Genomic DNA, 21,348 nt, shown 5'->3' with positions numbered 1-21,348 from the left:
AAATAAAACTACACAACCGTATAAACATCACCAAAACTAGAGGGACCCTGAGCTTTTCACGGAAGAGTTTGGGGAAATTGGTCTAACTTTAAGAACCAAACGAATCATCACATTTAGAAAGCAGGAAAAAAAAAAAAAAAACACTGGGAGGAAATGCCATCAATACTACTGCTACCAAAATCACTAGAGTTGAATTTAATTACTTGAGGGCCTAAAGGAAACATCTGTTCTACTGCAGACAAGAGACTTTTTCTTTCACATGGTGGTCACAACAGTCTAAGCATGTGAGCCTCTGTGTGTGGGTTAGTTTTACCTTCACTATAAAATCTTCTAACTATCAAGCAACTCATCACCACACTCTGCATCAACATATAAGGAAATCAGCCCCCTCATGAGAAGTAACATTAGAGATGCTAATGCATGACTGAGTAAACACTAATACCTCTTTGGCAATACCACTTAAAATAATGCAACTGTTCTTGTATGCTCCAGCAACCTCACTAGCATTAGGGAAAGTAAATGCATGGGAAAATTCAGTTTGAACTGATCCATTTTAAAAGTTTCTTTCTGCTCTCAGCTGTAAAATGTTCACACTTGTTTTCCCCTCAGATAGCTTGTGATCTCTTTGTACCTGCATCAGCAATTACAGTTCTTACATGTTTATGTTTTATAAGGTAATATAGCAAGGAATAGGAAATGCCCTATTTTGAACATCATAAAATTAAGTAAACTGAGTATAACTTCTACATCATATTTCTCTAAGAGAACATCATTAATACATGAAGAAAGAGTGAAGTTTCCATTGCACACTTCAGGGTGCATCTATATTGTACAGCTAGCCCTGCTAAGAAAGAACATTAAAATTAGTGGAACAAGGAATTTTGTTCTTCCATCACCTGAGCTAGCTTTATTATGCCATACCTTCCATATCTCAGCTTTCCAATTGTGGGAATAAAAAGCAGACCTTTCTTCCTAACAAAAGACCTCTCAGCACATTGTGTCTACCTCACTTACATATTGCAAGATCTTTGGTGCAGCCAACATATTTTGCACAAAGTTATATTCTTAAATATGACCAATGTAACTGTCATCTAGAGCTGGACAGAGGTACAGCATTCTCTACAGCAACAGTCAGCTGCTCTCTCCTTCTAGAAAAATTGTTTTCAGACAAGTCCTTTGGTACTCGACAAAGACAGGACTTTGAATTTCATTCTCCCTAGGTAGCTGCTCTTACTTTATTAATTCACCTGTACTATTTCTTTCTGCACTCTGAATAAATAGAAAGGTAATACTTTACACTGGAGGAATAAAAGTTAAAAAATAGCGGACAGTAAAAATACCTGGATGCCTAGCACTGATGAACCCTACATTTACAATCTAGAATATTACCTTGTCCAGCGTATTCAAAAGAGTCAGCTTCATCAGGAGTGTCAAGGTCATCTACATTAATGTCAATTTCATCAGGTGTATCCAAATTATCATCAGACAGTATAGACCCTTCACTCTGGTCCAATGAGAGATTGATGTTTGGAGCAGTGAGCTTTATCCTTCTGGGCTGGGAACCATTAAGATCAAGCGAATTGGGAGGTTCTGAATATACGGAAAAAAAAAAAAAAACAAACCAAAAAAAGAGATAAAGAACTGTATCTCCGAGGTACTCAAAACCTACCTTTAAACATACTGGGACAGATCAATTCCAATAACCCCATGACATTTAAGACCATCTAACACAAAACACAAATATTAGCATTAATGCTTAAAGAGATGAAACAAAAATCTACAGGAACAGGAAATGTAGTTCAGAGGTCTTAAATTATGCTAAATCCAGATTCATTTTTTTGCAATCATCAGACAAAAATGAGGTTTTGAACATGCTCTGACCCACAATATTTAAGAGTTTAAAGGGCAAATACAAATCATTTGAGTTATGAATCAAGACATTGCTGAGCCCTGGGAAAATTTGTATGAGTTAAAAGCCATTGTAAATATTTATTTTCTTATGCACTCAGGCCTGATTCACAAATACTTACATCTTTAGCTTTAACTAGAGAATACCTTACTCAGTACAGTAACAAATAAAAAAATCTCTGAGTCTCTTAATCAGTCCTAAATAGAAGTAGTATTCAACACAACGAGAGCTAGATATACCTTCGCTCCTTGCCTCTGCCTTGTATGGCACATTTCAAGTTGTTCTGTCTAACTTAGTTCACTTAGTCAGAAGTCAATTATAAAATAAATAATACAGACTATTAAAACTTTACAAGGACTAAACAAGTGGTAACAATGCCCAAGAGAAAGTGTCACACTGTAATTATTACTTCTCAAGTGAAGAAGAAAAATTGACTAAATAAAGCAAACTCAATGCTTTTTTCTTTTTAACACTGAACTGATTCTTAACCAGCACAGAAATGTAATTCTCACTGCATAATTAAATGCCACACAAATAAGATACAATTAAGAAAATGAGCAAGAGTTTCTCTCACCAGGTCTCATCTCCGTAGAACTGGGGCTTAATACACCCTCAGTTAAGGGGACGTCCATTCCCACATCCTCTTGCACCAACCTGAGAGGTAAATACAAAGTAAGATCTTGAATAGATCTTGATTTATATAGAACTGAAATTTCCTCCAACACAGCCAGTTCAGAAGTCTGATTACAAAACCTATGTTGCAAACAGCAATATTTCTCATTTTACACAAATGAAGTTGGTCTTTGGCTATCCAGCAAATGGGAGACATCATTGCAAGGAGCTTCAGCTACTCTTTGTAAAACAGTATATTCATGACTGTATACACAGTTACTGTATAGCAAAAATTAGTAGGTTTTCCCTTTTTTTGGTACCATGTGTATCTTACAGCAATTCTGACCCAAACCAGTAATACTGATGCAGGTAATCTGTCACATTGAAAAAGTTCAGAAAGTAAAAAAGCGAGAACCAAAACTACATCAAAGATTTTCAAAGACTAAATTGTTCCAAATATCTTACCTAGACTCCATTTTAGGAAGATACTAAGAAATTACATTTAACACATATATATATATGTACATACATATCTACACACATACATATTATACATAAGACAAGGAAAAGGCACTAAGTGGTGAAAATAGCAACAAAGATAGTGAAATGTTTAAAGCAAGTTGACTTGAACCGTTTTTATGTCTACTTGCTATTTAAATATTTTACTAAATACTTGCTGGAAGAACAGTGCAACCACAAATATGAAACAACATTTCAAATTTTCAGGACACTATTAACAGCTACCAAACTATGTCCAAATGTATGACTTCAAGAGAGCTTCATTTACTTTATCATAATACCTGTAGCATTTTATTCTGCACTATTGTTCTGAGATCTGTTTTCTTTTTTTTTTTCCCCAGACCATTCTTATACTTTGACCAACAGAGCTGTGATGGGATCAAAGCTGGTACTTTTCCCTGCAACAGCATCAGCTAGCTATGTTCTGAATGATTCAAGTGATTCAGCTGAACACATCTGAATAGGTGTGGCTTATTGCTCTTGCAGTTTCTTCCTGCCCTCACTTTCCCAATGAGGAGGCCTACCCTCATTATTTGTGTCCAGACAGGACCCTTTGGTCGATCACTGTATCAAAGTAAGAGTATAATTTCTGTGATTTCTAGTTATTTAATATAAACTATATGTAAATGTGCATATATAGGGCTGCCAAAGGCTTCACTGTGCCTAAAGCTGAAAAAACCTTTAAGCCCCGTGAGATCAAATTCCCAGTACAGACCAGCAAACTAGTGAACTCCCAATTTTCCATGAGACCATAGAGAACACAGTTTAAAGCTATGGTCAAACATGTTTGTGCTGCTCAGCTTAGAACCAAGCCTTGTGTCTCAACAAAAACTGATTTTACTAATTTTGTTTTTATCAGTACATAGTGTAGAGTGTGTCTTTCATAAACATATTTTACAAAACATATCAATTCTGGAATATGTTTAATTACTGTCAAAGAAGGCTTGAAACACTTTCTCTTAGGATACAGAACAGAATAGTGAAGAAATTTGATCAAAGTATCCTGAAATGAAGGCACGAATTGCCTGTAAGATACCAGCTCCTTCCCCCCACCCCCTACTCTGTACAATTATCTGTATTCAGAAGTACTGAATACCACCACAACTTACATTGATAATGTAAATAAATCATTAGAGTCCTTGGCTTTCTTTTTTTTTTTGGTGACTTTTATACAATCCATAGTAAAATAAGTGTAATGAAGTCTGATTCATTCATCTGAACTAACTAGAGAGAAATCCTAATTTAAAAGAAGTGCTGTAATTAACAGCTGGCTAAGGCAAATAACTGTAGTGGAAAGGGTGTGGGGAGAGTATGAATCTTTCTAACCCACTGTAAATTCAGATTTGGATTTTATGTGGGGCTTTATTAACCTTTCAAAAAATAAACCCATGAAGAGTTCTTCGATTAAACCAGCTTAGGATTAGTAAAATGATGATTTAAGGGTACTCAAGAGTTCATATTTTGGTTGGAAATAATAGAATTTTGGTACTGTCATTCAAACAATTAATTTGTGATATTTCTTACAGCTTTATCAGACCAAATGGCAATTCCTTACCTGCACAACCTTTGGAAATTTCTGGAGGAAATTATTTGATAGGAAATACATAAAGCTGTGTGAAGAGTAAGGTAGAGCAGGACAGTGAAATTTCAAGCTTTCTGTATTAAAAAGAGACACTTTTCTCTGCATAAAACAAAAGAATTGTTTAAGAATGAAAATCATCTTTTCCTTTATATCAAAAGAGCACGACTGAGTTTTATAAACTCTATACCTACAGAAACAGTGACAATTATAATCTGAAAGAAAGCAATTTCCCACAAGTAATTAATTCATAAATTTAGAGCTGCATAACATTTTTGCAATGCCCAGAACAGAATTATCCTAAATCGTGATGTTTCTAGGATTACCTCAAGACTGCTTTTCTCCCTGTGGCATGTTTTTTCAACACGTATGTACTTGAGTTGGAATTGTTGCTTTCTCTAGGGCCTCTTACACTTTCACAACAGAAATTTGAAGTATTTTTCTGCTTTCAATGGGACTATTGCAGCTGACTTAAATCAGAATTTTTATCACATTTGTGAAGAACTGTACATTTCCAGGTATTAAAAGCTATATGTGAAACACTTGTTTGAATATCTTATGAAATTCAGCTACAAGCAGTATACTCAAAAAAATAACCCTACTACTGGATTACAGTTAAACAGCATCAGAATTTGTTGGAGAATTTATAACTTTATTTTATTGACACAGTGCTTTTAATGTCAAAAATCTGTACTTTTCTTATTGGGTTATTAAATTTGGAAAGACTCTCTGGTACTACAAGCACTGGGTCAAAGCTGGCATTTAAAAAGTCCAGTTGCCAAAAGGATTGCTGATGCAAGGTTGTCCATTTTATCTTTAATTACATAAAATGCTATTGCCTTTCAGAAGCATTTTTTTAGCAGAGATTAGGTTTCCTGGTTTTTTTTTTTTTTTTTTTTTTTTTTTTTTTTTTTTTTTTTTTGTGTGTGTGTGTTTTGTTTTTTTTTTTTTAATTGTGTCAGGTTCTTATGAACTATCAAAACCAGTCAACATGCTTTTTAGAGAAGAGAAAAGTCTGCCTTGGGAGCTAGCCTTATTTTTCCCAATCCTCTGTATTTTACCCAAAGACATAAAAGATTCCTTGCCAGACACATACACCTTAGGTTCAGTGAAAGTTCTTCATTTTCATATGCCACAGTCAATATTTCACTCATAAATTAATGGGTAATACAGGCATATTTAAAATTGTATTTAAATGTCTGTGATATTGTGCCCCAGCATAAGGCTTTAGAATTGCTGTCACTAAGAAAATAAGGAGGATATGGGTGAAGATTGCTTTCTACAGACACAGCTTCAGATTTTCTGATGGATTTTGAGCACATGTTATGCTGAGCAGCTCAGCACCTTGCAGAGTAATTTCTGGGTGTGCAGAAGCTCTCAACAGACCTCAGCAGGAACGCTGGTAAAGGAAGTCAGACTCCAGAAACTTTAAAATAGGCAACTACCTCCTCTTCCTTTCCAACAGACTACTTCACATGCTTTCAAAATTCTGGCTTATAAAATTCCTTGCCTTGCCATAAGGGTGCAGCTTGTAACATGGATGATGTGGACAAAAATATTAAAGAAAGAGATATTTTTTTTTTATCCCCTTTTAATGAATGCTTCTATTGAAGAAATAAGTTACTTTAGAAAGCACATTCTAATCAGGTATGATTTACTGGATTGATAAAAAAAGGATCTTGGAACAGAGGTCAAAATCAATTAAGGTTTTTTGTGTCATAAATGACTTCTTTTATGTTGTACACAGACCAGTAATTTAAGGATCAGCTGCACTGGGAATCAAGTTACTGATTATTTGCTCTGATATTCAGGTCTGTGATCTTGTTCAGAAGCAGCTGAACCCCCCTCATTTCTCAAAGATGGATCAGAGACAGATACCAAATTCATTTGAAAGGAGGAGAGGCAGGAGGCTGAAATACTTTCCTTGCTCTTTTTTTTGGTTCAGACATCCCTACAGCTCAATAAATTAATAAGCTTTAAATAATTCTTAATGTCCTCTCAAATCAGTATCTCTCAAAATTAAAGTTATCCTTCCTGACTTTTCCAGGTACAGCAGCATTCTGCTATTTTGGAAAGAGCAGCTTTGAATATTCACAGCAATATGTCACAATCCCTATGGGCTGTGCTGCCTCACCCTTATGTCATCTGTGATCTATCACCAGTTTTCCAAGTTGCTCTGCAGCTATTATTATCAAGAAGTTAATTTCTTTAGTCTAATACAAGATATGCTTCCAGTGCACTGCTCTGAATAAGTACCTACAACACACAAAAGAGATCAACATTAATCCAGCTGTGACTGTCACCACAATTTATTCACCAGCTGGACTTCAAAATGTATACATTTTCTCATTTTCTCTACTCATCATTGCAGACGTTTAATCTGAAGTGGAGTCCACAACCGGCAGGCACTTTTCCTAGGTAAGTAAATCATGCTTCCTTCAAGTTGTTCCCTTTACATAGAGCAATAATTTTATTCTTAAATTTTCACAAGATATCAAAAGTTTTTTTTATAAAGTTTCAAAACATGATGAGTCAAAGAAATTACATGGATGAAATCACCTTTGTGCATATTAATACATGCTTGGTTTGGATACTAAATGTGAAGAGGGGAGATGAAGTGCAGTGGAAAGGTTATTCAGAGGCTAGACATTTAGGCTTTTTTCATCTTCTCAAATTCCACACATTATGCAGGTATACCCTGGTTTTGGATGAAGTAAGAGTCCTGCTGATAGCCCACTTTCTCACAAATTTTGCAGAAAAATTAAGCTGCATTGAAGAATAATGCAGGAAGTAAAATTTGAGGTACAAAAACAAGTAGGGGAACATAAACTCATTGAGTTACTTTTGCAGCACACAGGCAGCACAAAGTTCTTCTCCTTTGAACCCATCCTGTCCCCACCCTGTGACACCACCCTTATGCAAGTACTGAGCCCAGGAAAACAGACAGAAGAGCTTGAGGGACTTGATATGAGAGGAGAGTATTTTCCTTGGGAGGTATGAAAAAGCCCTTGGCATTTATCCAGCAATGCCTGTCTACTGAGGCTCAGCACAGCTCTGTCTGAAAGTGCCTTAGCATTAAGGAGAGTTAAGTGTTTTGCCAGAGTATGCAGTATCTTCTGTAAACCCATCTCTGGCCTGTCTGATGGGTTTCACATCATTTTGACCCCACCTGGAAGATGTCTAACTTCTTTCAGACAAAACAAGAATTCCTTCCTACTCAGAAGCAATTAAAAACCTTAGAAGAACCTAAAGCAATCGCTCAAACACTCCACAAACTGCAATTTACATCAAGCATATGTTTACAAAAAATGTTTTCTTAACTGCTCCATTCCTCTTCAGTTTACAATTATACAAATGCCTATAAATTTAGAGCCAAAATATGTTACCAAATACATGATTTACAAGGGTGTTTTGCTATCACCCATCTCTGTAGCTACCTGTCATGGTTTAAATTGAGCTGGCAACTAAGCATCTCACAGGCACACATTCACTTTTCCCTACCCCAGTGGGATGGAGTGGAGAATACAAAGTTAGACTTGGGGGTTTAATGAGGAACAATACAATTACTCAACATCCACCATACCATGCCAAACTCCACCCCTGAGCCACAATCGGTCCCCCCTTTGCTGGGTAACTCCCCAGATTATACACCAGGCATGATGTTCTATGATCAGCTTGGGTCAGCTGTTCCAGCTATGCTTCCTCCTGGCTTCCTGTGCACCTGCTTGTTTGCAGGGCATGAGTCACCGAAATTGTCCTTGACTTAAGGTAAGCATTACTTAGCAGCAACTAAAACATCTGTGCGTTATCAACATTATTCTCATAATGAATCCAAAACACAGCACTGTACTAGCTGAGAAAAAATTAACTTTATGCCAGTCAAAACCAGGACACTACTCCAACATTCACCTTATATAAGAGAACAGCAAAACCTACATTCTGTTATCACAATTAAACACTTGATATATTATTTCATTTTTGAAAAATAAACTGTTTTGCTGTTTTGCATTTATATCCAAACAGCATATCTTTTGCGTTCTTTCATAGGACTCCACACTTCTGGCTTGTAATTTCTGTGCCATTTCTGTTCAGAAAAGATATTACAGGTTTGTAGACCATCACTACAACAGCATTTTAAAAAAGAACAACAAATGTCTACTTCCTGCTTTTACTACTTGGAGTGCTCAGAGAAGAAAGTCAGTCTGTCCATCATCTTCCAGTTGTAGATGTAACTCCATAAACTGTTATAACTGAGATGTGTTATTTCCGAGACCTTTAACACTAATGGACTAATAACAAATCCCAATATAATCTACATGTGTTTGAGTTTTAATGCTTATTGTCCAGGTTACACACGTAGCAATGTTCTGCAAAGTCAGAGAAATGATGGACATACTTCAGTATTGCAGTGCGTTGCAACTGGGTTGCTCATGTCCAGGGAGGGTGCAGCTGCTGGCGCTGGGCATGGGAACAAAGGAGACGGGTCTTTGTTTCACAAAGCTCGAGAATCCACTTATTACCCCTGGGGAGGAGGGAGGGATGGAGAAGAAAGACCAGGCAAAGGCAGGGTTGTGGGGTTTTTTATTGCAGTTAGGGTTTGGGTCAAGGGAGGAGTTACTACCAACACATGAGAGGTAAGATCAAATTCCTGTCTCTTAGGAACAGGGGCATTCCACACTTCAGTATCAACTGTGTCTACAGCCAAAAGGAGATGCTTTAGGAAATACAGAGTTAATGTATGGATTTCAGAAATAACAACTGACAAAATAGTGGGCTTTAGTGTGAAGAAACTTTGATGAAAATACACAGGAAGAAACAGAAAGAAAGAACATTAGTCGTACCCACTAAACCCAAAATTACTTCCTGTAACTAGTCCTCTGCTACAGAAAATCCAGACAATAAACAGTAATTTATGCAGATACCTATTCAGAGATAAAAGAGACTGCAGCATGATTTTTTTAGGTTCAGCAGAATTAATGACCCCAAAACTGCAGAACAGTATGCAACAAATCAAAGTGACATACACTGTGCAAGATTTAGTCAGTATCAGTCAGAGATTATGCTTCAGCTCTATCCATATACCAAGAAAATGAGTGTTTTGGAAGGAATCCACTCCAGGATATCTGAGACTAGAAAAAAGTAATTACTTTTACTCACAGCTGCGTAAAATAATTATACTGTATACAGGTGACTTATAAAACTTGATTAATTTTATAACCTCCCAAGACCTGAATTTAGCAACCATAGAAATGTTCAGCGATGTTAGAAATTAACGGTGTTTCTATTGCTCTTTATTTTGTAGCTCTTAATCACAAATTAGTTTAGGAAAAGTCTATAGATGCAAATGATAACTCATCATTGTCATACTGCTTGCTGCCTAGTAGATTACATGCTCATAATAATATTTTACAAAAATATATGTGATTTATGAAAGCCACAGAATAAGCCAATACTAAATATTAGAAAAACCATAAGTTCCTTGGTTTTTATACTTCAGTTTTCATATGCTAACATTTTGCTCCATTTTCAGCATGGGAGTTGAATGAAAATGTTAGGCATAATAAGAGGCAATATTCTTTCTGTAGAAAAGTCCTTATACAGTCACAAGATTTGAAAACATGTTAAAATTCTCACTTAGACCCATCGAATACCTTTTTAACCATTCTTTATTAAGAATTTCCTAGTCTCCTATCAAATTCATTGTTTAGTGTCTGTTTATCTACCCATCTTTTCCCTCGTTCCTCTTTTCTAACTTATACTATAAGCCTCATTTTATTCCAGGAAGCCAGTCATAGTGGTAGGCTCTCCTGGCTCCTCATATCAGCTTAAGACTGCCAAAAAAAAAGTTGCTGTTCTTAAGCATATGCTGCTGCTTTTACTGCTGCTAGGCAGGCACACGCTGTCTGTCCTGACCCTTTGGCAGCTCCCTCCCTGTGTCACAGCACAAGAGAAACAGGAAAAGCCATGGAGGGATGCAGAGAGCCATGAAGGGACAAATCCAAGCAAAGAGGGATAATGGATTTCACTAGGCTATTTCATCAACCTCTATGTACATGCCCATGGATCAGGAAGGTCTATGGAACAGATCCAGGGCTCGAGCCTTCTTCGATTATATGTGACTTCCAGACACATGAAATAAAAATGCATCTTAATATAAGATGAGGGAAATTCAAGTTCCAAATCTAGATGTCTTGCTGAAATGGGGACTTAGAAATGCAAACCAGACTGATGCTGCCAGCAGCAGGTCCTAGAGTCTCCAAAACCACATAACAACATCATGGCATAAACATGGACACGATGGACAAATTCTTTAGGGTGGTGCTTTTGGAAAGCATCCATATAATAGCACTGTCTCCAACTATGCCTCTTACAGAGAAATGCATAACCTGCGAGGTTCCTAATATTACCATTTTAATAATATCCTCTTAAGACAATATTCTGTGTGCAAAAGCAGAAGGTAACATGTCACTTGACATCTATTTCTTTACTTAGCATTGCACTTGTATACCACCACACAGTTTTGCCCTAAGAGCAGGGGTTGTTCTCTGTTAGGTGCCTAGATCAATGCTCCTTAATCTTTACTGAAACAGTGGAAAATCACCAGAATTAACAACACAAAGATGGGTGCTCCTCCATCAATATTGAAAGATCACAAAGTCTGGCAATATGCTGTGTAGGTTCAAAGCAGTATCAGCATTTAGAAAGCATGTTTCAATAGATGTTGTTATTATTCTACAGATAATATTCCACATATCTAGATGATCTGTTAATCAACAACCACTCTTGAAATTATTATTACATTACAAATGCAACACGGTAATGCCAGCAGAGAAAGTAGAAATCAAATCAATCTGATTCAAAAGAATCTTAAGTATAACCTGAAAATACGTTTTCTTTTTAAATTATATTTTTAAAATTTATTAAGATACCAGGGATCTGATTCCTACCTTCCACTCTCATTGAGCAATTAATTCTTCCCTGAGAAAACTCAGTTTTAGTTTTCCTAACTTTTAAACCAGTTTCTCTTCCTGAATGTGTGGCTCACAGTGACCATTTTCCTGCCATATTGTGTGGTCAGGACCAACCATCAGAATACCTGCAGCTCCAAATGATGTAACTGGCATGTCAGAAGCACCTGAAAAAGCAGGGTGCACCTTCTACCCAGTGCAGCCATCTGCACTTTCAGGAAGTATGCTAATGATTTGAGAGTAGTTAACAGGGGAGAGGTTGCAGGATCAGAAGCCAAAAAATCTTTAGGAAGTTTTAATTTTTATACCCCACTGAACTTGTCTATTCTCCACTTGTGGGAAATTCCCTCCAACTATAACAATCTACACCGTATCAAGCACATTTGTTTCCAAATGAAAACATGCAAAAATGCCTCACACTGCTCTTAACCATTATTCATAACCATTAGTTCTGAAACTGAGCTAGTACCTGAAGTTCAGTGGCTATTTCTCTTTACCACTTGGTTTTCCCATAATATTGGCAATTTCTTGCATTGCTTAATGGACTTATTTCTCTGCATGTCCAGGTGATGACATGTACAGTGCTGATGGTACTTATTACCATCCTGAACTAGGCTGGAACAAAATGCTTTAACAAAGCATCTTACAACAGGCAAAGTATGTCCTGCCCACGTGGTAAAATGTGATGATGACTTTTAGAGCTGCTAATTACAAGAATTCACTTAACATCAAGATGTACAGATTTTTTTTTTTCATCCATCCATTAAAGTATTAGCATTTTGCTAACACTCTTCTGATTTCAAGCTCAGCTTTTGGACAATATGTTGATAGATAGAAAAAGATACATGGCAACTTTTTTTTTTTTTTTTAATATTGTATGACTTCTGTCTTTTCCTCCCCTCATACTGCTTTTCTCTGGTCCTATTTAATCATCTCATTCCCTATCCTCAAAATATTTCTATTTCCTCAATACCTTAAATATTGTGAAATTCTTTGCTTTCTCTTCTCACATGTGTGTCACTGTACTGCCAAATGTCTACCATTCCATCTTTTCCACTTAATGTATCAATGATTTCACAACTTACAGTGTTCAATGTTATTATAATTTAGATTCCTAGCTGACCTACTACAAACTCAGAAATAACTAAAAGATGCATTTTCCCTGTCTAGGCTATGGGTGACCTAAAGAAAAGGCTCTGAAAAGGTGTTAATGTCAAACTTTAGTGCCTCTTAAAGCTACAGTTGTTGGAGATGCAATAAACATTAGGGGAATTTAAGTGACAATGAAGAATGTAGAGTGGGAATTTTAGCCAGAAAATTAAAATGGAAATATCCTATTGGGTGTAAATTGGTAACTGAAATCAATTCCCATCCATACTAGGAAATTATCAGTTTGGGAAAAATACAAGTCCCAAACATGAGTCAGGGAAGACTCCTAATCAGGACACACAAGCTCTACAGAAGCAGTAACACTGGAAAACATGCAAGCCTGCAGCTTGTTTGCTCTGGCAAGAGGTTTTAGGTGCAGGAAAGACTGTTAGACCGTGCAGCTGGCAGGTCTAAAAGGCATGTGTAAAGAGAGATGGGAGATGCAGAAAGCCACCAGTTATCTTCAGAAGCAGAACTCTGTCATTGAGTTGGAAGTACCACAAGGAGCAGTAGGAAGATAAAAGCCAGCCCAAGTGTGGGAAAGAGTAATGTCAGTCATAGCAAAAATGCTGTGAAAGAGTCAGAGTGACAGGAAATGCCAAACTGACTAAGTAATATTCAGGAGGAGAGAAAATGGGGCTCCTCCTTCTTCCACATGGCACTTACGTATTACAGGTGGGGAAATACATGGGCAAGGTTAGCTATATGCTCTACTTTCAACAAGCGGGCAATGGTATATCCTGCTGAGCTATTGCCCAGCAGACAGCTCTTTAGAGTCTGCTGCCAGTGTGTAGGACACAGTCAGGTTTCATCTGTTAGCCTAAAATATAGAAGTCCCATCTGCTGCTGTCATAGATTTTTCATAGGTGCAAGGCTGTAGATAAGAACACAAACTAAGATATATAAAGAACTAATAATGAGTTAATTCTTAAAATCCCGTAACAATTAAACCACTTCCTTCACTGTACAAAGGAAAAACCAAGTAGATAAACTATGAAATCTGGTAAGCAACTGGAATGTCGCTCCCACCTTCCCCTGCCTCGGTATTATTTGTTGTTGCAGTAGCACTGTTATTTTCTGGTATTTATGCAGGACATGATAGAAGTGTCTCCAATCCTGAAGACATTACAGTGATTAAAAAAAAGCCTTATCAATATTCACAGGCGCTTTCAAAAACATATTCTCATCTATACGTTCTCTCTTACTAGGTTTTGCAAGCTGCTACTTTTGCCCAAACAAAGACTGGAGCTTTAAGATGGCTTTTTTTTTGGTATGCCTTTTCCTATAGATATATTACAAGCTGTAAATAACACTGTTCTCTTATTATTGCTGAATTCTATACAGAGATGCCACAAAACTGCAACAGACTGCTTGTAGCATGAGGTTTTTAATGTATGCAAAAACTAGATTTGTCTCTAACTACATTAATTTTCTACTGTCCAGATTTATGCATGGCCAAACAAAAAACCAGACTAATCAAAGCCAGGGAAAAAAAGCTATTTTAGATCTTTGTACATTCCTACCCCACATAATATATCAGTGAAGAGCGTTGCTGAGAGTAAAAGAATGAACATGGCAGCCTGGAAGAAAGAAACGTTTGGCAGGGTAAGGATTGGTGTGCACTGCTCCCTGCTCTGACCTCCACAGTTGTTTTAATGCCTCCTGATAGTGCTGCTAGAGCTGTGTGCATCCTCCCTTTCTCAAAACAGCTCTGCTTTCCAAGTAAATATACATAAATCCAATTATTACATCTCTGCCTGCCCCTCCTTCCCTTCCCTAGCCCCCTTAGAAGAATTCTGGCAAAGAAAAAAGCCTGCATACATTTCCTTTCAAAGTTGATTTAAGTAGCCAATATTTTTACATTCTGTGTATTTCAACATCTCCTGTATATCACTAGCATCACTATCATTTATGTGCTTACCATACTTGGAACTGATGAATATTTTCATTCGTTCATCACAGACAGAATAGCAAGTAACTGAATGAGCTGAATCAAGCGCCTATAATTAATTTTTTAAAAAAATAATGCCTGCACAAACCAACTTTAGCAGTATTTGAATCCCTTACCAATGAGATTACTGCTGCATTCTTCATCAGTTAACCTTCAAAAATTACATACACTGTTCACTGCAACATTTTAAGAGGACATTGCAAAAAATTAAAAAATCATATGCTTCAGTTGATAGGGAAAAAACCCCCAAAACTATAATGCCAAGTAGCCTACAATGAGAGCTGTCACAAACAGTGGAGCTACCAGTAATTAAGCACTTTTAAAAGCAAGATATATGCTGGCAATGCCCTTTCATCCCTTTTTGCCCATTGTATCCTCAGAGCTAGGCAAAAAAAACCTGAAAATAATCTAGTACATTAGGTGACTTTGCAGTGAAGTTTTGTTTCCTAATTGTAAATACCATGCCTGTGCTCAGATAAAAGAAATCCTCCTGAACTGATGTAAGCTTCTCTCATGAAAAGCTGCAACAGAATTAAAATACAGCTGCCCTGTTTTCAGTAATGAGGTCCGGAGTGCTTTGCATCATGCTGCTAACACTTACCCTTTTTCTGTCTAAAGTAACTGCAATAAAGAGCCGCTAACCAGAAAATCTTCTGCACATCTGCCGCTCGAGCCAAGAGAGCTTACCTTCTGAAGACTTGAAAAGGCCTCTCTACTGCAAAAATAGTAAAGATGCTTCACTGCTGCACTTCAGCATCCGTCGTTCTCTAGCAGTTTACTAGGAATACGGATCCTCCACCATTTTCTTGTCACGTGGGCAGTGGTACTGCTACATAAGGGTGATCACCTGCCTTCACACAGCCGGCTGTGTCAGCCAGCAGCTACAGCGCTTTGGTTACAGGCGCACCTAAACAAATGCGGAGCTGTGCTTCGGCCGTGAAAATTACCATTCTTTTTCACGTTCTCTGTGGAGCTTCCTCGGAGCATCATCAAATTTTGATGCAGTGAGTGAGCCGGCAGCAAAAAGGCTCCCTGCTGCTTCATTTCACTGCCTGAGGAAAGCTTATGCTGCGATTGCATGACAAAAGTTCCTATGGATTCAACTTATCTCAGCCCTCATTTCTGTTTGCATTGATGGCTATAGAGCACATGCACATTCAGGCATGGTTTGCATAATTTTTTTCCGTTTGCAATTTAGCAATGGGAATGCAGGTGCAAATTTAAATATAAAAACCAAAACACCAACAACCACCAATTCAGAAGGCACAGTAGATTCTGAAAACACAAACTATGTGCAGCAGGAAGCAAAGCCCACAGCCTGTGGTCCTGATTATGCTTCTTAGGGAAAGAAAGGATATTTCTTCCCAGGCAGTATAGTCTCACAGTCTCCTTTTATAAAAAGTCTGTTGTGAGTTGGGTCCCTAAAAAATCCAGGTTTCTTTCCAAATGCAAAACACCTTCCAATCCTAATCCCTACAGCAGGGACTAGATCCTAGAACAACCTAACCTTCAACTGATTTCTCTCTTCATACTGCACAGATACTCCTGGAAAACAATGAGAACTGGAGAAGCTTTCACGTCTGACTGCTTAGCCAGAAACAGTCAAAACCAAACAAAAGCCTAACCCCGTTTTCTCTTTTCAGTACAGCTCCACGGACAGCTACAGCACAGTGGAAATTACACTTCAGTGGCTCCCACCTTGCTCTTCATGGTGTTAGTAATCCTACAGAGAAAGTGGTCATTATCTGCAACACATATCCTGGTAACTAAGTCCCACATGCTATTTTAAAGGAAAACAGATAAATACAAAGCATTTCAAGAAATTTAAAAATCATCACTGGTATGAAAGTATACTTCCAAAGAGTACAGTGCTGCAGACACGTTATCTTTGATGTTTCTGTCACCTAGCTGTAGGTAAAATTTCCAGTGATGGTGATGTTTCTAGTACTTTTCAACTGGCCAAGATTTATTTCATTTAAAATCAAAAGTTCATAAACCCAGTAATCATGGACCCAAAAGTCTGTAATTCCCAGACTTCCTGTATCCCAGAAATAAAGCTATAAATTATTTATGTACAATAGAAGTCATTAGTAGCAAGATTACAGTGAAGCTGAGAAATTAGTAATGTGGCAGAAAACAAGTTCTTAATTCTCCATGCGCAGAGTACCACAGAATATTTTTGAGATTTTCGGATGCTATTGAGGAAACTTCCCTGCCTGACCATCCACGAGCCATTCTGGCAGTCACACTCATAGCACCTGAGCTGGGACCCCACACGCACGTGGTCAGACCATGTTTCCTTACCGGTGCAAACCCATGCTTCCCATAGGAGTCTCAATCCTTAAAATAACCTAATGGTGCAACAACGAAAGAACAGCTTGAGCTGGGTGCCTCTGAGGAAGGACCCCAAACACAGGAAACTCTGGGCTTTTATGCCCTCACAGTCTGTGTGTGCAAAATTCTGGGGGTCATCCAGCAGAATCATCAGACCCCTTCTGTGTCTTTCAGTGTCCAGTCATTTGCTGCCACAACATTTCCTGTGCCCTTCGTTGTGCAAAGGCCAGAACCAGTTCATGGACTCCTTAACAGATGCTCTGCTGGGACCACTTACCTCACTGAGGCTCACTGTCAAAGTCAGGTCTATGTGCACAGGATTAATGTTTCACAGCTTGTTAACACTTTAGGCTGAAGTCTCTTGTCATCGATCACATTGATTGGAATATATAATTAATTAGGTAAGAAAACAGTGGTGCTTTTAATAGTGAGGGATTTTTTCATTTAACCGCTAAACCATACTAACGAAGTCCAGGTCTTCTTGCTTTAAGAAAGTGGCTCTATCAGGCCAATCTCACAACTTAATTAAAATTTCAGTACAATTAGTAAATAATAGTAAGTTGTGGGTTTTTTCCCTTTTGAAGTTGTTTTTCAGTCAGTGAAGTGCTGTTCTTTTCTTCTTAAAAGATTTTTATAAAGGTCTTGATATTTGCCATGTAAATATTAAAGCTGTTTTTACAAAAATGAGATCATCAGAACCTTCCTACAAGCAATCTTCTCAGTTGTTGCTGCTTTACTTACGTCTTTGGTTTTTAACCTTTAAAGCATGGTCTTTGTGTCAAGTCAGATGTCATGCTTTGTGCTGCCAAGTAGGAGACCTAAGTTCAATTCCCATTTCCATAATTTTGTAATTCAGCAGGAGCTGGAAACATAACTGAAGCATCATGCCTTGTCCCCAGAGTGCCTGGAACTGCTTTCCAGTGAATCTGGCCAATTAATAAACAATCCTGAGAGAAGTGAAAGATGGCAGCCCCACAGGTTTCCAAGAAAAAAAGGAAACAGATATCCAAAGGGAAGTAAATGTTACTTCATTTTTTCTTACAACAGATTTTCAAGCCTTTAAGAATCCTATATTTATACGACCCTGCTTTGTCCATAAAAGAGTAAGGCAAACCTGGGATCCCTAACTCACTGCCTTATTCTAGGTTTGGGATGACAGAAGAGACATTTTGAGAAAATATTTGGTGAAACCTTTGGTCACTGGAATCAATGTGAATTTTTTCCTGGGTCCAGTCTGTCAGTATTTAATTTCAGTACTGGGCATTGATATTGACTCAAATATGGCTTTGAGATTTATTTGTATTTGACTAAGTCACAGAGACAGCAGAGTCATCTCAGAATTCTTATTAACCTTGTAACAGTCACATGTTTTTCTTTAATTAAATTTAATTATCTTTATTCACTGGCAAGCACAGGGGAATGTGATGAAAGCAGGGTTTTCTATTAATAAAACACTGGATTGCTTTCTCTACTGGGCAATTTTAATAGCCAGCAGTATGGTAGTGGTCACAGAGGGATATTTCAGACAGAGGCGGTGGAAGAACTATCTTTTCCAAAACATCATTATACATGTGAGCAGAAAATAATTATTCCTGTTACTTCGAGAAAATGCTATCAGAAAGATAAATGGAGCTTTCTTTTGAAGTCTTATTCTAACAGGTTAAATACATTGTGGTAGTTCTTCAAAGGAAGTTATCTTCTGCTCAGTTTTGCCACCAGTTTTCTAAGCTCTCCCCCAAACCTTCCAAATATCTCTGTTCTTATTTCTACTCTTCTCACTGCTTCTTGTACCTCAAATCAATACATCATTTAATAGTATTTTGCTCAGCTCTTTCTAACTCTTTCTAATAAGGAAAAGGATAATACTGCCCTACCACAAAGGTAAAAGCAAGAATGATCTGGTATACACAGACACTAAAATACTTTGAGGAATATGCTGGGTAAAAACTAGCACAGCCATCTGCAGTGTTCTCCCTCTGCCTCCTGACCAATTCATCGCCGGAAACTTTCACATAGCTCAGTACAACAAGACACCTTTTATCAAGAAGAAAATTATCTCCTGTCTTCATAAATTTTTCTGCTGGCATACCTCTAGTCAGCAGTAGCAAAGTATGTAATCCTGCCCACCTAACATGCTGTATAAAAAGTTGTTTTCTTTCCAGAAAGACTGACATTAGTAATGTGCTATCAAATGTTTTTGCACTTTTTTTAGGAGTCCGAAGAAGCTCTAGGGTTTGTTACTTTTGGTGTTTGTGTATTTCTGAGATAAGCTGATGTCTTTTCTCCAGTGTTTTAATACTAGTAAATATCCTTATTCTTCACTCTCTGCTGAAGCTTTTCCTTGCAGAAATAAAACAGGAGAGGATGGAAGAACTTCACCCCTAGCCACAGACTTACTTAAAACACCTTTGAGAGGTATTATGTGTGACATTGGGATGAAGGGCACAGTGACTAGCAAACATCAAGATTTTAAGGCACTTCTTTATTCTGGTTTTTGTTAATGCTTTCTGTTTTAAAACCATAATTCCCTCTTTGTTGGAATACCAGGCTCTTTCTCGCTCCAAGGTCAGGGCAAATAAAACTCAGGAGATGTTGTTTTTGAAGTCTCACTCTGAAGTTTATTATCCTATCTATTACAAACTCACGAGATGTGAGCACTCTCTAACAAGTTGAGAAAGTGAGCTAAAATGGTGTCTATTCAAGGCTATTTAATTCCCAGTTATCCAATAAACAGTTGACATCTATATTATTTATACTTCTAACCCAATTATGATCACCCGAAACCCAAATGGCGGATATCTTTCACCCAATTAGAGAAAACCACCAAGGTTCAAGAAGAAGGAAGAAGAAGGTGCAAAAAAGACAACTAACCCACACCCAAAATTCTCCATCTTGGCTCCCATATATCACCATATACTAAAATCCTAAATCTAAGCTTTTTCACCCTATGAGATCACATAATACTATCCACACTACACACACACTGTTACTGTGCTATCACTCAATTTTTGAAGCCTTTTCCAAGGTCTCAGGTCAAACGAGGTGTTTACTTGAGGGTTGGCACCCTTAAATGCAGAAAGCTTGAAGTTTTCAGCCATCAGAGTTCAAACATCTCTTCTTGCCTTGTAACAGGCAATTTTATTAGAAGAAGTGGCAGAGATCTGCTGGATGACAGCAGAAAACAATGCAAACTGCATCCTTCACTGACCTTCACTCCACTACAAAAGGAACCTACACAGTACAAGTAGGAACTTTTTCTTTTTTTTCCTAAACAGGGGCATATAGATATAAAAGGGATTACAAGACAGTTACTAAGTAAGTGCCTTCATGAACTTTGGACTACTAAATCAGCTGTTCATTGGCTGGGTTTGAGTTTGAACACAAATGATAAGTTTTTTTATTTTTCTAAGATGATGGAACCACAAAATGATTTGGGTAGGAAGGGACCTCAAAGATCACCTGGTTCCAACCCATTTGACTGGGGAAGGGACACTTACCAATACACCAGGTTGCTCAGTGCCCCATCCAGCCTGGCTCTGCACACTTCCAAGGATGGAGCATGCACAGCTATTCCACGCAACCTGTTCCAACGCCTCACCACCTTCACACTAGAAGAGTTTCTTTATAGCACCATCAGGTGCCTTCCAGAAACTGAATTGCAACAATCAGGAAAGCCTTAGTTTCTTCTCTTATGTGATGACACCAGTGTTTCTTCACTAACCTCCCATAGGCTGGCAGCTCTGTTGCATCACATTATTTTAAACATCAGTGACAATGAAGGGCAGTTAATTTCAGACTAAAAAGTCAAAAGCTGCATACTGAGTTATGTTTTAAGAAGGAACTTCTGTTTTTAAAACTGTCAATTAAATACCTTAAGAAAGCATTTCTAATTACACACTTCTACCATGTCAGTTGCTAGTTTTTCAGCTGTTTATGTAAGAGCTTTCATTAAATGGGCATATAATCTAGAAATAATGATTCCTATATGTGTTTCATCATAGTATTTTTTTGTGTGTTTGCTTTGGTTTCAAAGGAATCAAGGCCTCTGTGATCATGCTGTGGGCATGCACAGGGACGCATATGTCTGTTCTCCTAGGAAGTCTGAAGTCTTTACCTAACTGACCAAAAATATAAGCTTAATTTTATTGAACATAACTACCAAGCAGAGGGGAAACTGAGGGGAAAACCACATGACAAAAGCAATCTCTATTACATATAAAATCCTCACAGAAGAGGATTAATTACTTTAAATAGCATTAATGTTAGAAAAAACTTCCATTAAAGTTTACAACTTCCCAAGAAAGAAAACTTAAACCCAAAGCAAAGT

General features: G+C 37.5%; 1 protein-coding gene across 3 annotated transcripts in view; it reads right to left on the bottom strand.

Moving 5' to 3' along the window:
* The window catches only part of PRUNE2 (prune homolog 2 with BCH domain), a 144,802-nt gene that overhangs the window by 36,463 nt on the left and 86,991 nt on the right, over positions 1-21,348 (bottom strand). For all 3 annotated transcript variants that reach the window (XM_054003856.1, XM_054003857.1, XM_054003858.1), the window contains 2 exons: positions 2,484-2,563; positions 1,390-1,590 (listed from right to left, as the gene is read on the bottom strand). In XM_054003856.1, coding sequence (XP_053859831.1) covers positions 1,390-1,590; positions 2,484-2,563 — 281 coding nt within the window. The remainder of the gene's footprint in view (positions 1-1,389; positions 1,591-2,483; positions 2,564-21,348) is intronic.

This window comes from Vidua macroura, chromosome Z (genome assembly GCF_024509145.1).
Source record: "Vidua macroura isolate BioBank_ID:100142 chromosome Z, ASM2450914v1, whole genome shotgun sequence".
Lineage (NCBI taxonomy): Eukaryota > Metazoa > Chordata > Aves > Passeriformes > Viduidae > Vidua > Vidua macroura.
This window is presented reverse-complemented; position numbering and strand designations above follow the sequence as displayed.